Source organism: Fusarium tjaetaba, assembly GCF_013396195.1.
Source record: "Fusarium tjaetaba strain NRRL 66243 chromosome Unknown NRRL66243_c0000480, whole genome shotgun sequence".
NCBI lineage: Eukaryota > Fungi > Ascomycota > Sordariomycetes > Hypocreales > Nectriaceae > Fusarium > Fusarium tjaetaba.
In genome coordinates, this window is record NW_023501676.1 from 1 (window position 1) to 17,907 (window position 17,907).

The 17,907-nt window shown below is 49.3% G+C and overlaps 7 protein-coding genes across 7 annotated transcripts; 3 read left to right on the plus strand and 4 right to left on the minus strand.

Moving 5' to 3' along the window:
• Positions 1-34: 34 nt before the first annotated feature.
• On the minus strand, positions 35-1,435 carry FTJAE_13799 (cytochrome-b5 reductase; the record flags this gene model as incomplete). Its single annotated transcript, XM_037346975.1, has 2 exons — positions 35-1,311; positions 1,360-1,435. The coding sequence occupies 2 exons, from the start codon at positions 1,433-1,435 to the stop codon at positions 35-37; spliced, it is 1,353 nt and encodes a 450-aa protein (XP_037199174.1).
• Positions 1,436-2,107: 672 nt separating this feature from the next.
• Positions 2,108-3,799, plus strand: FTJAE_13800 (cytochrome P450 monooxygenase oxidoreductase; the record flags this gene model as incomplete). Its single annotated transcript, XM_037346978.1, has 2 exons — positions 2,108-2,240; positions 2,283-3,799. The coding sequence occupies 2 exons, from the start codon at positions 2,108-2,110 to the stop codon at positions 3,797-3,799; spliced, it is 1,650 nt and encodes a 549-aa protein (XP_037199175.1).
• A 95-nt stretch (positions 3,800-3,894) lies between these two features.
• Positions 3,895-8,555, minus strand: FTJAE_13801 (Canalicular multispecific organic anion transporter 2; the record flags this gene model as incomplete). Its single annotated transcript, XM_037346979.1, has 13 exons — positions 3,895-4,128; positions 4,183-4,420; positions 4,645-5,257; positions 5,299-5,363; positions 5,407-5,457; positions 5,528-5,599; positions 5,640-5,754; positions 5,797-6,096; positions 6,137-6,943; positions 6,985-7,236; positions 7,296-7,766; positions 7,817-8,327; positions 8,370-8,555. 13 exons carry the CDS (start codon positions 8,553-8,555, stop codon positions 3,895-3,897), a joined length of 3,915 nt encoding a protein of 1,304 aa, XP_037199176.1.
• A 1,692-nt stretch (positions 8,556-10,247) lies between these two features.
• Positions 10,248-11,268, plus strand: FTJAE_13802 (uncharacterized protein; the record flags this gene model as incomplete). The annotated part of the gene is made up of 3 exons (XM_037346980.1): positions 10,248-10,707; positions 10,759-10,810; positions 10,869-11,268. The coding sequence occupies 3 exons, from the start codon at positions 10,248-10,250 to the stop codon at positions 11,266-11,268; spliced, it is 912 nt and encodes a 303-aa protein (XP_037199177.1).
• Positions 11,269-11,555: 287 nt separating this feature from the next.
• On the minus strand, positions 11,556-12,967 carry FTJAE_13803 (uncharacterized protein; the record flags this gene model as incomplete). Its single annotated transcript, XM_037346981.1, has 2 exons — positions 11,556-12,608; positions 12,686-12,967. The coding sequence occupies 2 exons, from the start codon at positions 12,965-12,967 to the stop codon at positions 11,556-11,558; spliced, it is 1,335 nt and encodes a 444-aa protein (XP_037199178.1).
• Positions 12,968-13,491: 524 nt separating this feature from the next.
• On the plus strand, positions 13,492-14,767 carry FTJAE_13804 (uncharacterized protein; the record flags this gene model as incomplete). The annotated part of the gene is made up of 2 exons (XM_037346982.1): positions 13,492-13,747; positions 13,797-14,767. 2 exons carry the CDS (start codon positions 13,492-13,494, stop codon positions 14,765-14,767), a joined length of 1,227 nt encoding a protein of 408 aa, XP_037199179.1.
• Positions 14,768-16,452: 1,685 nt separating this feature from the next.
• Positions 16,453-17,586, minus strand: FTJAE_13805 (uncharacterized protein; the record flags this gene model as incomplete). The annotated part of the gene is made up of 1 exon (XM_037346983.1): positions 16,453-17,586. The coding sequence occupies one exon, from the start codon at positions 17,584-17,586 to the stop codon at positions 16,453-16,455; it is 1,134 nt and encodes a 377-aa protein (XP_037199180.1).
• Positions 17,587-17,907: the final 321 nt, after the last annotated feature.

The window sequence follows — 17,907 nt, forward strand, 5'->3', positions numbered from 1 at the left end:
GGGGGGCACAGGTAATATTATTAGGTACACAAGTCTAGAAGCAAAAGATGTGATCGCTCATCTTGGCAGAAGCTCCAGGCTGCTTGAACCCAAGGTTGCCAAGCGACGTCTTAGCCGCCTTTACCATCCCCGGTGGTCCGCACAGCATGATCTTCGCGTCAACACTTGGCGCGGGGAACTTTTCCTCCATGAGTTCCTGTGTAGCGAAACCTGTGCCAAAAGCCCAATTCTTCGGTGCCTTTTCCACAACGTAGTATAGTCTGAAATTCTGGGGGTATCGACGCGCGAAAGTTTCGAGTTCATCGCGCAGAAGAATATCTTGCTCTGAGCGGTTCGCGTAAATGAGGCTCACCTGCGTCAGATCGCGATCATCTTCACAAATGGCGCGGATGATCTGAAACATTGGCGTTATACCTGTTCCGCCTGCGAGCATGCCTATTCGTTTACATAGACCGTTCTTATAGCGCATTGCGCCCTTTGGACCGCGGAAGGAAACTTCATCGCCGAGAGAAAGATTGGCGAGGTATTTTCCTGTTAAGAGACCGCCGGGGTAGCATTTGATAACGAGCTCCAGTTTTCCGAGGTCGTTGTTGTTGGAGATGGGTGTATAAGAGCGGTTGACGACCTGTCCGTCGATCTCAGCTTTGATAGCGAGATGTTGGCCTGTCGGGAGACCGAGGACTGTAGTGGGTGTTGGCAGGCTGAAGACGAGGCGGTAGACGTTGGGGGCGATTAATTCCTTCTCTGTTAGGGGGAGGGCGTGATATGTTGTTGGGTCGAGCCAGCCTCGTTGTATGAGGGGGTTGACTTTTGTGACTTTTGGCATCTTCTTGTGAGGAGCGTAACTCATGAAGCCGCCTTCTTCAAAGTGAAGATGTTTGGAGAGTTTCTTGGCGGTGATTGTACCAGCGACGGTGAAGAGCGCTGAGGCGATCAGGAATCCTTCTAGAAATCCAGGTCCTGAGCTGCTGGTCTTGAGCTTGGGTAAGGAGTTCAACATCTCGGGGTTCAATCTGTATGCTTGGATTGCTACAGCGCCGACAGAAATAGCAGCTGTAGCGGTGAGTGCCGTTGAAGTAAAGCTACTCCCAACAACAGCCTTTGGCGCCGCCTTTTTAAGCGTCACAGCTTTGGGTGCGCCTCGCACAGGAGCACCACTGTACGTCCCGATGAGATACTCCTCCATAATCTCAAAGGCATCTTCAGAATGACCTGCATTGTCAAACTCGACCGTCGAGTCTTTTCCAGCAACTTCAATCAAAACATCCGCACCACCAGGATGGTCCTCAATGTATTTCGTAACATCATAAACTAAATCGTCAGGAAAATCTCACCGCCAGATCCAAAAAACAAACGTACCTTTTCCGTTGATGATTGTCCAACAATCATCACGAGTGCTGTGAGCAGCTACTTCTTTAGCAGTAAACGAAGCCATTTTCTTTGCCAGTATAGAAAAACAATTACGGAGCGCAGGAGGGTTATATGAAGACAATCAAATACCATCTCGAGGATTGGCCAGGTAATTTCCTCATCAGGTCAAACCGAGGCTCCAAGGTGTTTTCTCGGCCGACTGTGGGTCCGGAACGGCCGAGAGACCGTGCTTGGCCTTGCTTGCTCCGTTTCATGATTTTTCACCAACTAACAAAGGATATAAACCCGATTACAACATGGATACAAGGTTGAATTGACCGAGGCACGGAATTCGGTCTCAATGGGTCCGTAAATGCCGTCGGAGCTGTTCACACGATAAGCCAGCATGTTCTGTACCAATAAGACCTGTCATGACTCGAAATGCGTTATTTCCATACGAATAAGCTAATTTAGTCTAATCAGCGATACCCGTCCAATAGTGCACGCCACGCCCGAAACCTAAGTACTCACCCGGCGCACAGCGGAGATTTAATGCGCCACCGAATCATCCCGTCCATGCGTCAAAATCTTCACCCCTTTCCATATCGATCCATATCTACCGACAGATTGCAAGGTTTGGAGATCCACTCAGAGTTGAGGCTCTGAGCCTCGGCTCATCTAACGTCGGTGGTCTATATAGACAGTCTCTCCGTAGCAGCCTGTCATTTGCTAGACAATTCTCAGCATTCAATTCATCATGGCTACTAAACGCTTCCATCTTATGGGTGAGGACCCTTCAACCGCCCAAGAAATTGAGATCCCTACGTCATTGGACGAGCAGGGTCTTCAGCATTTGGTGGCGTCGCATTTTGCGATTGTTGATCCATCCGGTAAGTCGATTCACCGACTAAGGTGATGTCGCTAATTTTTAGGCATTGGTTTTGTCACCGAGTCTGATGCTTTGACAACCGTCGCAGACGTCCTCGCTGCTGATGACATTTCCGTCACTATCGATGGAAAAGCTGTTCGTGAGGTCCCAGGCCCAAAAGGTCTGCCTCTTGTAGGCAACTATTTTGAAGTCTACCCTGACCATCTCGGCAACCACCAACGGTTATTCGAGAAGTACGGCCCTCTCTTCAAGACCACCAACATGGGCAGCACAATTTATCACACAAATGATCCCAAGTTGGCCAACGTTGTTTTCGGCGAGACAGACTTTTTCTCAAAGCGCATCATTGAAGGTCACCCTCTGTTTCCCATCAAGAACAAGGAGGCTGGTGTTTTCCTTGGTGACACCGATACAGAAGAGTGGAAAGAGGTGCACAAGTTTCTGCCTCCTGCTCTTGGTCCCAAGGCTGTGCGACATTACGCTCCTACCATGCAAAAGACTGTTGAGGATGCGTTCAAGGTTTTTGACGAGCTTGATGAGCGCGACGAGGCTTGGAACGTGTATCCCTACATGTTGAAGCTAGGTTCTCAGGCTGTTGGCAAGTTGGTGCTTGGCATGGACTTTCAACACTTTACCTCTCCTGATGCACGACCTCATGCCATGGTGATGAGAATTGCGCAGTCTCTGGAACTCAACAAGAAGATCACTTCGATGGGTAGCTGGTACAAGAACCTCCCGTTCGGTGATCCTCAACGTCTTCGTGATGCTCGTGCTCACATGGAGTTGATGATGAAGGAGTCTGTCGAGAATGCTTCCAAGGGTGAGGGCGACTTGGAGCTACAAGATGCTGCTGTCCAGGCCGAGAACATGGTCGACTACGTCCTTCGTGCTAGCGACAGCAAGGGCAACAAGCTTCCTCGTGAGCGCATCATGGAGCCTCTTGTTGTTGCCACTGGCGCCGGTTTCACAACAACCAGTTCTCTTCTGTCGTGGCTGCTGTACGGCCTCGTTGCCTACCCCGGTATGCAAGAGAGACTTCTTCAAGAGATGGTCGACAACGGCTTTGACGAAAACACCCAAATCACAGCTGACCTGACCAACAAACTTACCTTCCTTGACAAGTACATCAAGGAGACACAAAGGCGACACAACCCTTCATATCAACCTGCACGAACAGCATCTGTTGACATGATCCTCCCCGGTGGCTATAAGCTGCCCAAGGACTCAATCGTCATCCCCGCACTTCACCACATCCACAACAACACCAAGATTTGGGATAACCCAGCTCTGTTTGATCCTGACCGATGGGACACCGACCGTGTCAAGAACCGCCCCAATGCCTCATACATTCCTTTCGCCACTGGTCCTCGTATGTGCGTTGGTTTCAACTTTGCTCTACAAGAAGTCAAGGTCTTCCTGCCCAAGTTGGTGTATCGATACAAGTTCAGTCTTGCACAAGACGGACCTGTTGAGTATGATCCGATGTTTCAATTGATTCGACCGAATAACCTGTATGTGAGGGCAGAGCGAAGGATAAAGTGGCCTTCAAAGAGCGATTAGATTGGGAACGGATAGACAAAAGTATAATAGATTTAATGTACAATAGATGAGATGAGATGTATATAAGAAGATCGATCTGCATGGTGAGAGTGGTACTATCCCCGCAGTGCCTTCAAAGCCGAGTTCTGGGCGAGTAACTCCTTTGGGTCGCCAGTCTCGATGACTCGTCCATCCTTCATAACAACAGCGAGATAAAAGTCTGTCACGTAGTCAAGACGGTGAGAGACTTCAATCACTGTTCGGCCTTGCATAACCTCTCGAATGATACGTCGAACGTCTTTATCGGTCGCATTATCAACACTGCTGGTTGGTTCATCAAGGAGGACGACCTTTGAGTGTGAGAGTAAGGCTCGTGCGAGACAAAACAATTGGCGTTGTCCAACCGAAAAGCCAAGCTCGCTCAGATCAGCATCAAGTCCACCGCGTGTTTCAATGGTTGCCCATAGGGTAGTCTTTTTCAGAGCTTCAACGAGAATTTCATCCGCTTGGACAAGTGCCTCAGGGTCAAGATTGTGTCGTACTGTGCCTGAGAGGCTCACTGGATCTTGAGGGATTGTTGTTATCTGGGATCGAATGTGTTGGCGTGGTATTGATGCTAGGTCTTTGCCGTCGATATGAATGCTTCCTGATTGTAGCTCGAGTAGGCGTAGGATAGAAAGGATCAAAGATGATTTGCCACTGAGATGTCAGCTCATTCATCGATTGGGAGTGGTTACTACCTTCCAGTACGTCCACATATGCAGACCTTTTGCCCAGCTTCAATGGTAAGAGAAACATCACGAAGTACAGCTTGCGACTCATCGCTGGGTTGTTAGTCCGGATTCTCCGTAGAAACTCTCACGTACCTGTATGATGCAGTCACTCCATCAAACACAATTTTACCCCCAGGCCAATTATCTGGGACTTCAGTCTCACCCTGCTTATTCTCGTTTGGGGTGTTGCTGATGAACGACTTCAGCCGAGCAATAGCTCCAAGCGAAGTCTCCAGGGTCGTCCATTGATCAATCACCGTTGTTAGTGTCATATTCAGCCCTAGCAGGTTCACCATGGCGAGCCCGATTGCGCCCTCGCTAGTGGTGCCAGGAATCCGCAGGGCAATCGTGACAAGTAGGATGGCCATCCCAGCAACAAAGAGGTCAAGTACCAGCTCCAACCATCGCTGAATACAAAACATTAAATAAAAAGGCTTTTGAGATGTATTGAGCATGCGGAAGCTTTCATCGAGAAACTCATTTGTCCATCCGAATGAGCGAATAGTTGCGAGTCCAGCTGTAATCTCCGTGAATTGTGTGTAGAGTGGTGTCTTGGCTTCGAGATCCAAGAGTCGCATCTGTCTGGAAGTGCGCAGGTAGTACTTTTGGATGAGGTACAGAGCCAAGAACGAGATGGGCAGAAATGCGCCAAAGTAACTCGCTCCCGAAGCCACTACCCCGACCTGAACCAGGCATCGCAATGTCACTGGGAGGGTTAGCGGAGTCTGGCAGTGAGGAAGTGCTTACAATCGAGTGCTAGGTAGAATGCTAGTGGGAGAGACATGTCGATAAGTGTCATGTCCTGGCTGAAGCTACTAGGGTCAGTAAAGTCCCTGGAAATACGGTGTCGCCTACCGGTTCAAGATGCTGCCGCTTTCGGTTGATGTAAAGAAGTGCAAAGGGGCTCTGTCGAACATAGATTAGTTCAAAACACCTGGATGAACCCGGCGGGTCCAAAGCCTGACGGCATACGCACCTGCACACAGAATTCAAAAGCTGCTCATGGAGGTTGTTTGATGACTTTTCGACGCCAACAATGAGGAAGTAACTAAAGGTCAGCGAGGCACACTTTTATGCATTTCACTTACTCAATGTTTACGAGCGCCAGGACCATTGAAGCAACGACCAGCCCTATGTATCCTCCCGCGTAATGAGCATCCTTCGAGCCCTTACCTTCCTCCGTCCAAATTCGTAACCAAATTTCTATATCATTAGCTCCATCTGAACGATAAGCTCAGTACTCACGAGGCATGGCTTCAAGTACGGCACCAATCACAGAAAGTGGAAAGATGATGCTAATCACTTTCCAACCCATTGACCTGACATATATCTTGTAGCAATCTGTATCCCCAGTCTTCCGAGCCAAATCAATTTCCTTCTTCGGAGTAAGCTTGACTATATCCTTCTGGACAAGTTGCTGACTTTCGATTGGTGCGATAGTGTTTAGAGTTTCGGTGGCTTCGAGTTGAGAGTATGGAACTTGATTGCGCGTGATGCGACCGTTTTCAATCACTGTTACAAAGTCCGCGAATGGCAGGTAGTGAACTAAACAGTCAGAAAAGCTTCAAATCGGGAGAGCTCATACCGTTACTGGTAACCAAGACAACAGTGCTCATCCGAAACAAATCATCCGCTCCCAGGAGGCGATGGAAGACTGTATCTGCAGTCGTTTTGTCAAGGCTGCTGAAGACATCATCAAGTATAACGAGCTTCTTTCGCGAGTAGACAGCCCGTGCAAGGGCAACCCGCTGCTTTTGGCCTCCACTCAAAGCCACTCCACCAGAGCCAACAATTGTCTCTTGACCCTGGGGCAATTGATGGAGATCCTCGTCCAAAGCGCAAGCATGAAGAACTGTCGATAGCCACTTGTCGTCCATCGGCGACTGTCCAACGATGTTCTCTCGAATTGTGGTGTTTCGGAGCCATGGTATCTGGTCGCAGTACGCAAGAGAATCCTCGGCCTTGACTGTCCCCTCTGCTGGTATAAGCTCGCCGATGATCGCTTTCAAGAGTGACGATTTTCCGCAGCCTACTCTACCCACGAGCATGCTGAGTGTCCCGGGCGAGATTTGGAGGTTGATATCAGCGAGCAAGGACTTTCCATCGGGCGTCTGAAAGCTGGCGTTTTGTATGGCGATAGCATCAACATCCACTGTCTCCTTGGCAACAACTTGCTCATCCAGGAGCAAGAACGCTTGAATTCTGCCACTGCCCCCGAGAACACCTGCAATCTGCATCAAAGAGACGAGAATCATGACAAGTGGTTGAGTCACAACAGAAATCAAGGATAATGATGTGAATGCTTCTGCGACACTCAGACCTTCATCTGCCTTGGTCCAGTAGATTGCAGACATGATGACAACCACCGGAGTCAACTGGGCAGAAATCATGGCTGTACCGTTAGCGATGCCGCGCAATCATGAGGCTACTTACCAAGTGCATTGAAGTAGACGAGCAACCATCGGAACCTGGCAGAAACTTTGAGCTCTCTGACTCTGAAGCCTTGCACCATTTTGAGAAAGAAATCCGTCAAACCCATCATTTTTATACCCTTCATCTGATTGAGCATATTTGATGTCTCGCCAACTCGCTTCTGAACAGCTTCGTTCCACTTCACTGTCGCTGGCTCCATGGCTGGAGAGATGATGCCGCTGACAATTGTTGTGACTTGATCGTTAGCTTGGTCTGACACGGGATAGAGTACTCACTGACGGTTGGAACCAGCACAAGCAAGCTTGGCTTACCAACTTGACGATAAAGCAGATAAATCCCCACAGGCAGTTCAAGCATATTTGCCCACATGTCATGGACCGACGCACCAGCCGCAACAATAGTCTCCACGTCCGCCGTCATGAGCGTAACAGGTGCAGAGTCTTTGATTGACGAGGTTTTTAGTTTGAGCGTCTTCTTGAAGATTAACGACACCAGTCCACCTCTGTACATAGTCACCAACTGGTAAGACATGTGCTTGTGCCACGCGCCAGAAATGGCGAGGCCGAGGTAGATGAGGACTGTTGCTCCGATGAGCCCGCTGGAAGTTTGGACCGACATTTCCTTTTTGCTGACGAGCAGGATGACGGATTGGATGAGGAAGGGTTGCGCAAAGTTGAAGCCGCTGTGGAGGAGTCGAGGGATGATGCCGGCGGCGAATTGCCACTTGTATGCGAGGAAAGTGCTCTTCAAGAGACTGGGCTGGCCACTGTTGCGGGCTGCAACTGTTAGACATACAGTAACAAGGTTCGGGAATGCCGCAGTCAGGACTTACCTCGTTCCCACTGTTTCTCCAACGGCGCTGATACATGGTCTGTATCAAACTTTGAGTCTATCGCCTGTAGGTCATCAGTCTCAAGAATCGTGCGATGGCCTTGCAGAAAGAGTCCATTCAACCACCAGAAGAAACTCCTGTTGACCACCCCCGACGATGTCTCGTGTATCTTTTTCTTTTCGCCAAGTACTGTCTTTGGTGTTTCTTCGAGAATCAAGAGAACTGTCTTGATCGCAAACGAACCAGTGAACACAGCCGCAATACTGTGCATCGATCGTAGCCAAAAGGTGCGGACGAGGGCAACGTCGAGGATGATGGTGATGACAAGGAATGCTCCTATCAACTTGGATGGCTTTCTGGAGTTTCGGTGTTCGATAAAAGACAGAGCGGCAAGTGCAAAAGCTTCGACCAAGCCAAGGACGGGCTCAGCGATGGCTGTTTTTGTCGAGTTTTGTCGGCACCAGAGGACAAGCAAGGTGGTTTGAAGACAAGCGTAGCTGGCAATCGTAACCTATTTTGTTAGCATAAGTATCAAGAAGAAGTGACTGCTTACCATTTTTGCCCATAGCAAGAAGCCAGTTTCGGTGACTCTTTCATTGTTCCAAAGGACATAGAGTCTCAGCGGCACAAGCAAGATGAACAGACCAGTCGGGAGGAGAGATAGAATACTTTGCTCAAAGAGAATGGTGAAGTCAAAAATACCCGCTCGCTGGGGACCAAAGTTGTTGTCCGCATCCATGCTTTGAGGCTGTCATGATCTCGCGCAGTCGTATGTTGTCGACTCCCTTCTGATTATATACCATCAATTCGGACCAAGGTGCGCAGCGCTCCAAGGCACTATAATGGGTTTAGCGCGGAGTCATGATTGCTGATGGTGGGGCCATACGGAATACGGCGTACGAAGTACGAATGGGTTGAGCTTGGTGCTTGCTTACCTATGGTCAGTTCGTTAAGAAGTCAAACTTGGCTTCCACTAAGTCATGCGATTGACGGCATCATAAGCGCGGCTCGTTTTCATTCCGACCAGAAATTTCAGCAGATAAGTTGAGGAATTTTAAAAAGGCTGCAGCCCGAGAAGTCCATGCTAGCACTGTGGCGTCTTATGATACACTACCTTAGTGTTAGGCTACCTAACTTTCAAAGGTTCAACGTTAGCTGTCCCCTGTATCCAAGAATCCAGGTACCCTGATTGCTGAGGTGTGCTGGGCGGATATCTCTGCCCCACTTTATCATCTGCCCCCACACTCGCACTGTTCTGCTCTCCACCTTAGCTTTTGCTCCCCTTCGCCTCAGCTCCAACTCATCCTACCCACCGCAGCGCAGCCTCACTCATCTCACACATGGCGATTTCTCAGTGCAATAAGCAATCTCCTAATACTAGCCTCATGAGTCTGGCGCGCTTACCTTTCCCGACAAGCATCTACTTCATATTCTTCTGATCAACCATCAATTTCGACAAGCTTTCCCATTTGAACTCTCACCGGATCTTGATCGCAAGCAAGGCAAGTCACCTTGTCACCTTGGCAACTATGCATCGCGGCCGTTTTGCCGACCATGAACTGTAAGAAGCGCTGTCAGCTTCCCCCCCGGTGTGACCCGAAACTGAGCCCTGGGAGAGCCTCATCTCACGCGAGCAGCATCAGTCTCAAGTTGCCTGGCTGGCGGCAAACAAGCATAACAAAATCCTACCGTTTTTATGTGCACAGCTCTTTGCGACCAAATATCACACACACAACAACTGTTGCCTATCAATCACGGAGGAACAAAAAGAAGCGAGAGGAATCCCAGAACACAATCGTCCTGCTGCCTGAAATTCTCAACTACAAAAACCTCGTTCATCCCAACCACCACAGCTTTCATTCGGTGCATCCCCATCTCATTTCTTATCATATACAAGTCAACACAGTGCCCTCGCATCGACGCATGCTGGCGGCAACAGCTCTGCGGAAGCGTCTATATACACGTACCATGATGGCTCATTGAGAACCGAGTAAGTTGGCCTTCTTCCTTGAGGAGTCTTTTGCGGTGCGTTGTGACGTGGAACTGACAAGACCAATAGTCACCATGGAAGACCCAACCAAACCAAAGACTGGCCGCTTATATATCTTACCTACAATCATTCCACTTCTATACCCACTCCGCCAATGTGACTAGGGCAGACACACGACCTGTGAACAAACCGATGGAAAGGTAGCACTTCAACAGTCGTCCCTTCTCCGAGCCTTTGTCACATTCGACGAGACAGAGCACCCTCTTCTCTTGTGCATATCTTCATCTCTTCAAGACTCACACCGGGCCTTCTCTCACTACCCAGCACAAATCCTTGGCGCTCCACCTATTCAACCAGATTTTCTGTTCATCATTTCCTCACACCCCCCTATCCTCACATCCTCATCACATTCCCCTCTCAACACATCTTCAAGTCTACGCAATGAGCGAGGCCCGGGACCCTGACCACGCACTGCCGGCCCCTTACCTGTTGTACAAGGGACAGTCATGTGATAATGAGAACCGGCCCCTTGACGAGCTCTGGAACGAGAGGTTCCGTGAAGAGTTCAACAAATGGGTTCACCTCCAGTCCGAGCCCGAGAAGACAGAATGGGTTTACCAGGCCACTCATTTGAAGACTGCCACCTCAACGAACAAAGTGTACAACCATCCTCTCGGAAAAGCAGGGACAAAAAAACAGTCTCGCCCCATGAGCTTGGCGTGCATCTGCGCCGCCCTTTGCAACACACGATGGTCTGAAGAGAGCATCAAGAATGGTAGCAAGGGAAACGGGTGGGCAGCCAGAGCCGCTGCCGCATACCCCAATGCCAACATCTGGCGGGGACGCCCCAGCGAAGAGCAAGATGATGCCGCCATTACTAGCCAACCTGACAACAACGATGGTAAACAAATACAGTGACCCCGATGGCAATCTCACTGACCCTTGTCCATAGACGCTGAAGAGCCGATGGTAACTGAGCGCCCGACTCAGACAGCCGGAGGCAAGTAAATACAATGGCTCCGGTAGCAATGTCACTAACTCCTTTCTTGCTGAAGCCCAAAGCGCCCGCTACGAGAGGCAGTCAAAGACTAAGCGTCGCAAAGCTCAGGCCAGGACCATCAAACAGCACCTTCGCGCCCTCATGGGGAAGAAGACAAAGAAGGTTGGGGTTGCCAAAAGACAATCCAAGATCGCGGCCAAGAGCCCCCGCTCGGACGGGGAAATCAAGAAACTCAAACAGGCAGTCCGACGCAGCAACCGCACGATCCAGCAGGACGAAGAAACTATTCGGTTGTTGAAGAGTGAACTCCACGAGGAGAAGGAGTATGACAAGGGATACGATGGGCGGTGTCGATCCACGACATTGAGCCCCAGCCGATCGGCAACATTGAGCCCAGGTCCAGCGTCATCACCGACTCTGTCTACGGGACCAGGTACCTTGGTGGACAACCTGGCTTGCTAGATGTCACATTCCATATCTCGTGGCTGCTGTCTCGAGCGTCATTTCAACCCTCAAATCCTAGGTTGGTGTTAGATGTTGGCGAGCCCGACAGTAAGCCAGTCGTGGACATAGGAGCCTTAGATGAGTCTGAGGGTAGTTTAGGATGAGTTTGGGATATCTTATGATGAGATTGTCATAATTTATGATGAGTTTTACAAAACATTGCCCTTCTGTGTACGCACGCTTGAAGCCCTTGTGAGTTGCAAAAGTGACAAAAGGCTATCGGAATCTGTTGTGATAAATGTCCTCTATGTATGGTCCAACCAGTCGCGAATACGTTCGGCAGTTGATAAAAGATCCTCTTCCTCAACCGCTGTTGGTGAATCAGCCTCTTCTCCATCCGAGTCTTCACTGAACGACCGAAATTCCCCAGGAGCAAGAGCTCCACCTGAGATAGCTGCAGCACGAATGACAGCCCATTGGATCTTGATCATAGCCTCAAAGAGAGGGGCATCCTCCTCGCGACGTTTGACCACAATAATCTGGCCGTTCACGATAGGGCGGCCGGTGCTATCATATGCTTTGACTCTTCGGGTAGCCTCGCAGTCGCTGCAGCTCTCTGTGCATGATGTATTTGTCTGCCCTCCGTAGTAATGGCTGAGGTTGGCTGAAAGACCTGTGGATCGATCTGCCTGCTGATCCAGGTCGATTTGTTGCGCTGCTAGTTGAGAGATGTTACGTGGCATCCACACAAACTGGAGATGGATCTCGACAAAGCCCTCTTCCTCAGAATCATTTCTGCCATAGTACTTCAGGCCGAAGTACGCATGGTCCCACCACTTGTGAAGCTGGGGGCTCAGACACACCATGTTCCAGAGTCGGTCAGTACAACCGACACCTTCTTGCAGCTTGCCCATGGCTTCAAGTTTGAGCTCGGGGGGTTGGATGTCGATCACTAATTGGAGGGCGGGCATCAAGCGCTTGGTAACCTCAAAGTTCTCCTCATGCTTGGACCAAGCGAAGGGAACAATATGGCAGACATGAGGGTCGCTGGTACCGGTCACCGCACAGTAGTTGCCATCGAGCTCCAAACACTCCTTTCGGAGAGCCTCGCTTCGACCGGCCTCAGTGCCCTTGTTTGTCGCCACAGAACTCGCCTCAGAGGGATTTGCGATAGCTTTGAGTAAGGTGTTCTCCTCTGATGCTGAACGTTTTCCATCGGCGTTTGATTTGTTGGGTGATCCGGGCTTTGTGACAGAGCCCTGAGGGGTGACACGCTGAGGCGCTTTCCCTTTGACGCTGACAGTCTTTGCGGAGGAGTTGCCCTGGGACCGTTCAGGAAACTCGATCTTGTATGCGGCCTTTTGAAGGACTCATAAGTATTAGCATGGACTTTTTTCAATATAGACTTCGGTTCAGACTCATACCACCAAGTCACATTGCCTAATTTATTAATAAGGGGTTCGAGGGTGCCGGATAAGTCGGGAAGCAATGGTTTGAGGTTTCGCAATTTATCGAGCGGCATGTTGATGAGGTACGAAAACTCCAATCCGGTGAGATCAGGCTTTCCAGGGCCGCGAAAAGGCTGTAATGCCGCTCGGATGCTTTCGATGAGCGCAAGTCGAAGTTCGTAGTCCTCAACTGGGATGAGGCTCTCCACGCGTTCGACTCGAGGTCGCGCCGAAGATGAAGAGGCTTGTGCCGGCTCGTGGGTTGCCATCGTTGTCGTTCTTGGTAGCAGTGATGAATCTTGGCTGAGGAGTCGGAGGGACCATCGTGTTATTTGCAGTTGAGATTGTGGCTGAGGGCTTAAATCAGTAGAGAAACTTAGTTGGAGGTCAAGGTTTTGGGTGCGAAGGTTGTTCACTGGCGGGGTCGACTGAAGACGGGGCTGTGTGCAGTGGCTTGTGTAACCTGAACCGCCTGTCAATTTTCGTCAGCACCTATGGAACGTAGTCAAGCATATGGTCTTTTCTTCTCTTGCGCAGTGGAGCTTGCTCCTAAACTCATCCTTAGACATCCAATCCTAAAGTCATCATAAGACCCACCCTAAGCTTCTAAAGATTTAGCACAGGCTCTCCTAAGTTTAGAGGACTGTGGGTCTCGTCCAAACTGGCTTTCTGCAACGAATCTAAAAAATTGATATGTTTACCTACCTTATTCCACTTGCACCGCAGTCAACTTTTCATCCTTTTCAATTCTTTTTCGAACACATTCAACACGAAACGCCAACGTACCGCTACCATGTTGCAGGTTAAAGCGGTGACTGACCTTTCCCCTCTCCATGAGATTCCTGTGCATGAGATGAACGCCCGCCTTGATCGGATTGAGGTCATAGAAAAGAAGATTGCCGCAATGGAGCCACCCTGGCCTACTTTGAATCATATCCAGTTCTGCTACCTTATGGGAATGCCACTTGAAGATCTCCGGACCGTTTCCAATTTAGGAGGATTTTATGTTTTTAACGCTATCCACGGACTTGGGGAACTCACCACTCATTGTAAGTACAATAACACCTTATTGCTTCTTCTCATACTGATTTAGAACAGTCTTCAAGCGTGACAAGTACACTGTCCTATCTCCTCCGCCTTCAACCAGCCCGGCACCAAAAGATTCTGCTCCGTCAAGCACCCGATCCCAAAGGACACAAGTTCCGCGGACCCAATCAACGATCGATGAGTGTAAAAGACTGGATCAGTACCGGTGCATCGTCACTGGCCTGGCTAATCCTGAAGCCTGCCATATTGTTCCTTTTCATTGGAACCAAGACCGAGATCATCTGGAGAAGACCGAGAAAATTCTCAAAAACGTCGGGTTCATCGTCTTTGATCAACAGTCCTCGGCTGCCAACTCTACACACAAGGAAATCATCGAAGAAGTCAAATCGAGCGATAAGCCTTGGAATCTTCTGTGTCTCAGTCCTCAGCTCCATACGTGGTGGGGCAGAGCCTATTTCGGCTTGAAGTGCTATGGCGCAGTGTTATGCGAGGATGATCCCAACTATTCGATCATCTCCCTCCAATTTGTCTGGATGCCTTCCAATGTCAAAGCCATGGCTACAGATCATATTGATCTGAGAGCGCAGAGGAATCCATCGACAGCTTTGAGGGCTCACCTCACCCATCGTTACGGCGACGGTCCACTTTCAGCGTGCACAACAAAAAATTGCACCCAATGCCGGGAGACCCTGGGTGTGCAGTGTCATGATATATCAAACAATCGACCTGTTGAGTCTGGTACCATCGTCAAAGTCAAGCGCCTCACAAAAGACCGGCGTTTGCTTGAGCATGTGATCAAGCTCCAGTGGTCCATCATCTGTGCTGCTGCCCTGTCAGGTGGACCTCTTATCGGCGACGACGCCGTGTCATCGGATAGTGAAGAGGAGGAGATGGGATACTGGGAGGAGGACGGACAGGAAGACAGTATCGACAAGGTTAACGAGTGGCTTGAGCTACAAAACTCTGAGGATGGGGCGTCAGCGTCCTCTAAGCTTAGGGTCGGATATCCTAAATCTGTCTAAGTTTTTGATGAATTTAGGATATTTTATGATGAATTTGATGATTTACTCAGTCGGCTACCATGAGTGCCGAGTGCATAGCGCGAGTGACTGAATGACTTTGACATCGGTTGCCCCCAGTCAAATCCACTGCCGCACTGTTCTGCACCACAGACTCGCTCATTACTCACGCTGGCTCAGGCACAACTGACCATTTACATGTGTCTGTGTTTAGCCAGCAGATGGAAAGGGGCTCCGGTTTCGGAGAAAACTACTTCCACCTAGCCTCACGAATCTGACGCAAGCTTCTCGTTTACCAGTGAGATTATCTTCCCAATTGTGACACCTTCAGACTAACAGAGTTGAAATACAGAAAGATCGCGCTCTTTGGATGAAACTTCTTTCGTCCTGGCCGGAGTTTGCTTTACATTCCCTCGAAAAACCGTCAACATCGACTAGCCACTCCCACAGGATGTTGATCAGGCGCACCGCTGCAGCCAACCAAAGCCTCAAGGTACCTCTACGAAGTCCACCCGAACTGAACGAAGCCCTTCTCAACTTTCTCCAGACAGTCTCTTTCTGTCACGCCCGACCGCAAGCTGAGCTCATGAAGAGACTTACCTCACTCCAGTATGTCACAGGGGTCCAAAATACCGCGTTTGAGGAGAGGTAGTTGAAAAGGAGACAGAAGTGTCAGGGCAAGTTTAATAACAGATAGATGCTATAGGGGAAGTTGAGGAAGAGGATACAAAGTGTCCACAACCGGCTACATACAGTCCCAAACAAGCGATAGTCGTGCTTCTAACTACAATGCTTCCAGCTCAATACATACATATATCATCCTACCATGTCATCGATGCCTATGTTATCTGCTGTCAACCGATGTTTCATCGATGCGGCTTGGGGTTAGACATTGCGCTATGATCCTGGAGGGACCACTGGACATGGAATGCATACACTGGAATGCCAGACCTGACAGCTGATGCTTACACCACGCGTAGCCGCATTGTACATCATATCGAAGTATGCCATGACGTTTATACATGTCCTATACTCTATTATCCCCTTGCACAACGTGACTGGACTTTTCGACATTATCTGTAGCCCTTGTCGCTCACACTTTTGGGAAGCACATGGAACTAGCCGAGGTTCATATATAACCTTTGTCATTTGGATGTTCGTTGAACTTTCTGACAGAAGTGAGATGGCTTTGATCATCAGGCATGGCGCTGTTGCGGGCTGTAGTGAGTGGTGACGCCATTTTATTTATCGCGAATAAGGATGAAGATTGCGTGAAAGTTCTTACGACTCTGTTAAGCATATTCAGCTCAGCTTGTGAAACTGATCAGTAGTCCCTTCAAAAGGCATCTTGGGACCCCTCTTGGCGATGCAGCATGGAAAAATGCATGATGGCAAGTCAATTCACGAATGCCACAGTGCTGCGCGTACTTGGAGTAGAATAGTAGTGGATTCACGACATCATAAAGGATCAGGGTTGTGGGCGGGTCACATATTCACGGCAGAAGCAAACACCCATTGTGGCACCGAAGAGACTTGCATTTTCAAGGCTATTGAATCTTGCATTCCATTGGCTAGACTCGACCAAGACACATACCTCCATGAACTGCTGTGAGTGCAACAGAGTCACCTTACGTCCGCTGCTGTCCTCACTTGTGTGAATAGGGCGTTCTATCTCAGCAAGCAGTCGACTAAGAGTCCCCAGCCAGGATCATTTCCGCTCGCTTCCTGTTCATGACAATACCATCATGGATGACGGTCTCTTTTGCAGGGTCTAGAGCCTTCTGATCTTTCTTCGCACGGTGTTGATGGTACACCTCAACCGCCTCCCAGTCCCACAGTCTTGGATCCTTTGGGAGTTCATACTCTCTACCAGGACCTGGGTTGTCAAAGGCATTCTGGATTCGATCTATGTCATCAGCATTGAACTTTGTGAACTCAGCCGTCCACGGCAAACGGTTCTGCACTGTGGCGCTGCGCTGAAAAGACACCAGAGGGAACCAGGTGTTGAAGTCTAAGAAGCTTGGCATACATCCTCGCTTCCTGACAAACCAGTTGAACCTCTCATCGTCTGTCCTGACGTCTTGACAGTTGCTGGCGTTATGGCTGAGGGTTTTGCAGTAAGGGCAACCCTTCATCAGTCCATCATCACCAGCCTTCAAGCAATTCCCGAGATGGTGATTGTCAGAGCCGCATCCTACGCAGCGATTCCTCTTCTGGCGCTTGCTGGGAGGTGCAACATTTTCTTGATCGCTGCCCCGTGACTGAGGTTCAGCAATTTGTCTTTCACCGGACCTCTGCTGGTTCACCTCCGGTGTAGCAGGAGACGGTTCGGGAACTTTATCGGTCATTTCAGCTGCTCCTGGCAGGTCTTTCAGTCTATACAACCGGAGAAGGGAAGACGAATCGTCAGCCTTGAGCCTCACGCCCTGGAAGGTGTCACTGGGCTCCCGAATCTGCTTGAACAGGTCCAAAAGTTGGGGTACTTGCCCTATGTTCTCCAGTGTGTATTTGAACACGTATTTCCCGGGGTAAGTGTTCCAAACCAATGGAGGCTTCACCTCGCGACCGCTTTGCCAATGCCGCACAGAGACTGGCATTTGGCCGATCTCACCCTGCACCGCCGGCAACGTGAGAATGTCATTCGTGGTCAACCCGAAAGAGTTAAGGATCTCTGAAATCTCTAACGGTATTGTAACCATGCGGTTTCCAGAAGCGTCCTGAATAACCCGAAAAGTTGACTCGTGCTGTCCGCTCTGCGACCCAGCGCTCACCGACTGCCCGGCGTCACCTGTCGGGTTGGGGTTCTTGCGGCGTTCGTTCATGTTTTCCTTTTTGTCTCTCATATCCAATTTGAATTGGCTGCTGTTGTAGGTTAATAGTGTATTGTAAAACGAACAGGATGCGCGTACCTGGGTGTAAAAACTGCGGTTGTGAAGAAGGATATATAAGTGGGGCAATGTTTACTTATAGTAATATTATACTATTTTTATTTTTATTTAAGAGATAAGATAAATAATTTAATAAATAGTATTAAAATAGTTTTTAAATTTAAAGATTTAAAGATTTACTTAATAATTAAAGTTATATTTATTATATTTTAAAAATAAAAAATATCAATTATTTTAAAACTTCAAATATAATAC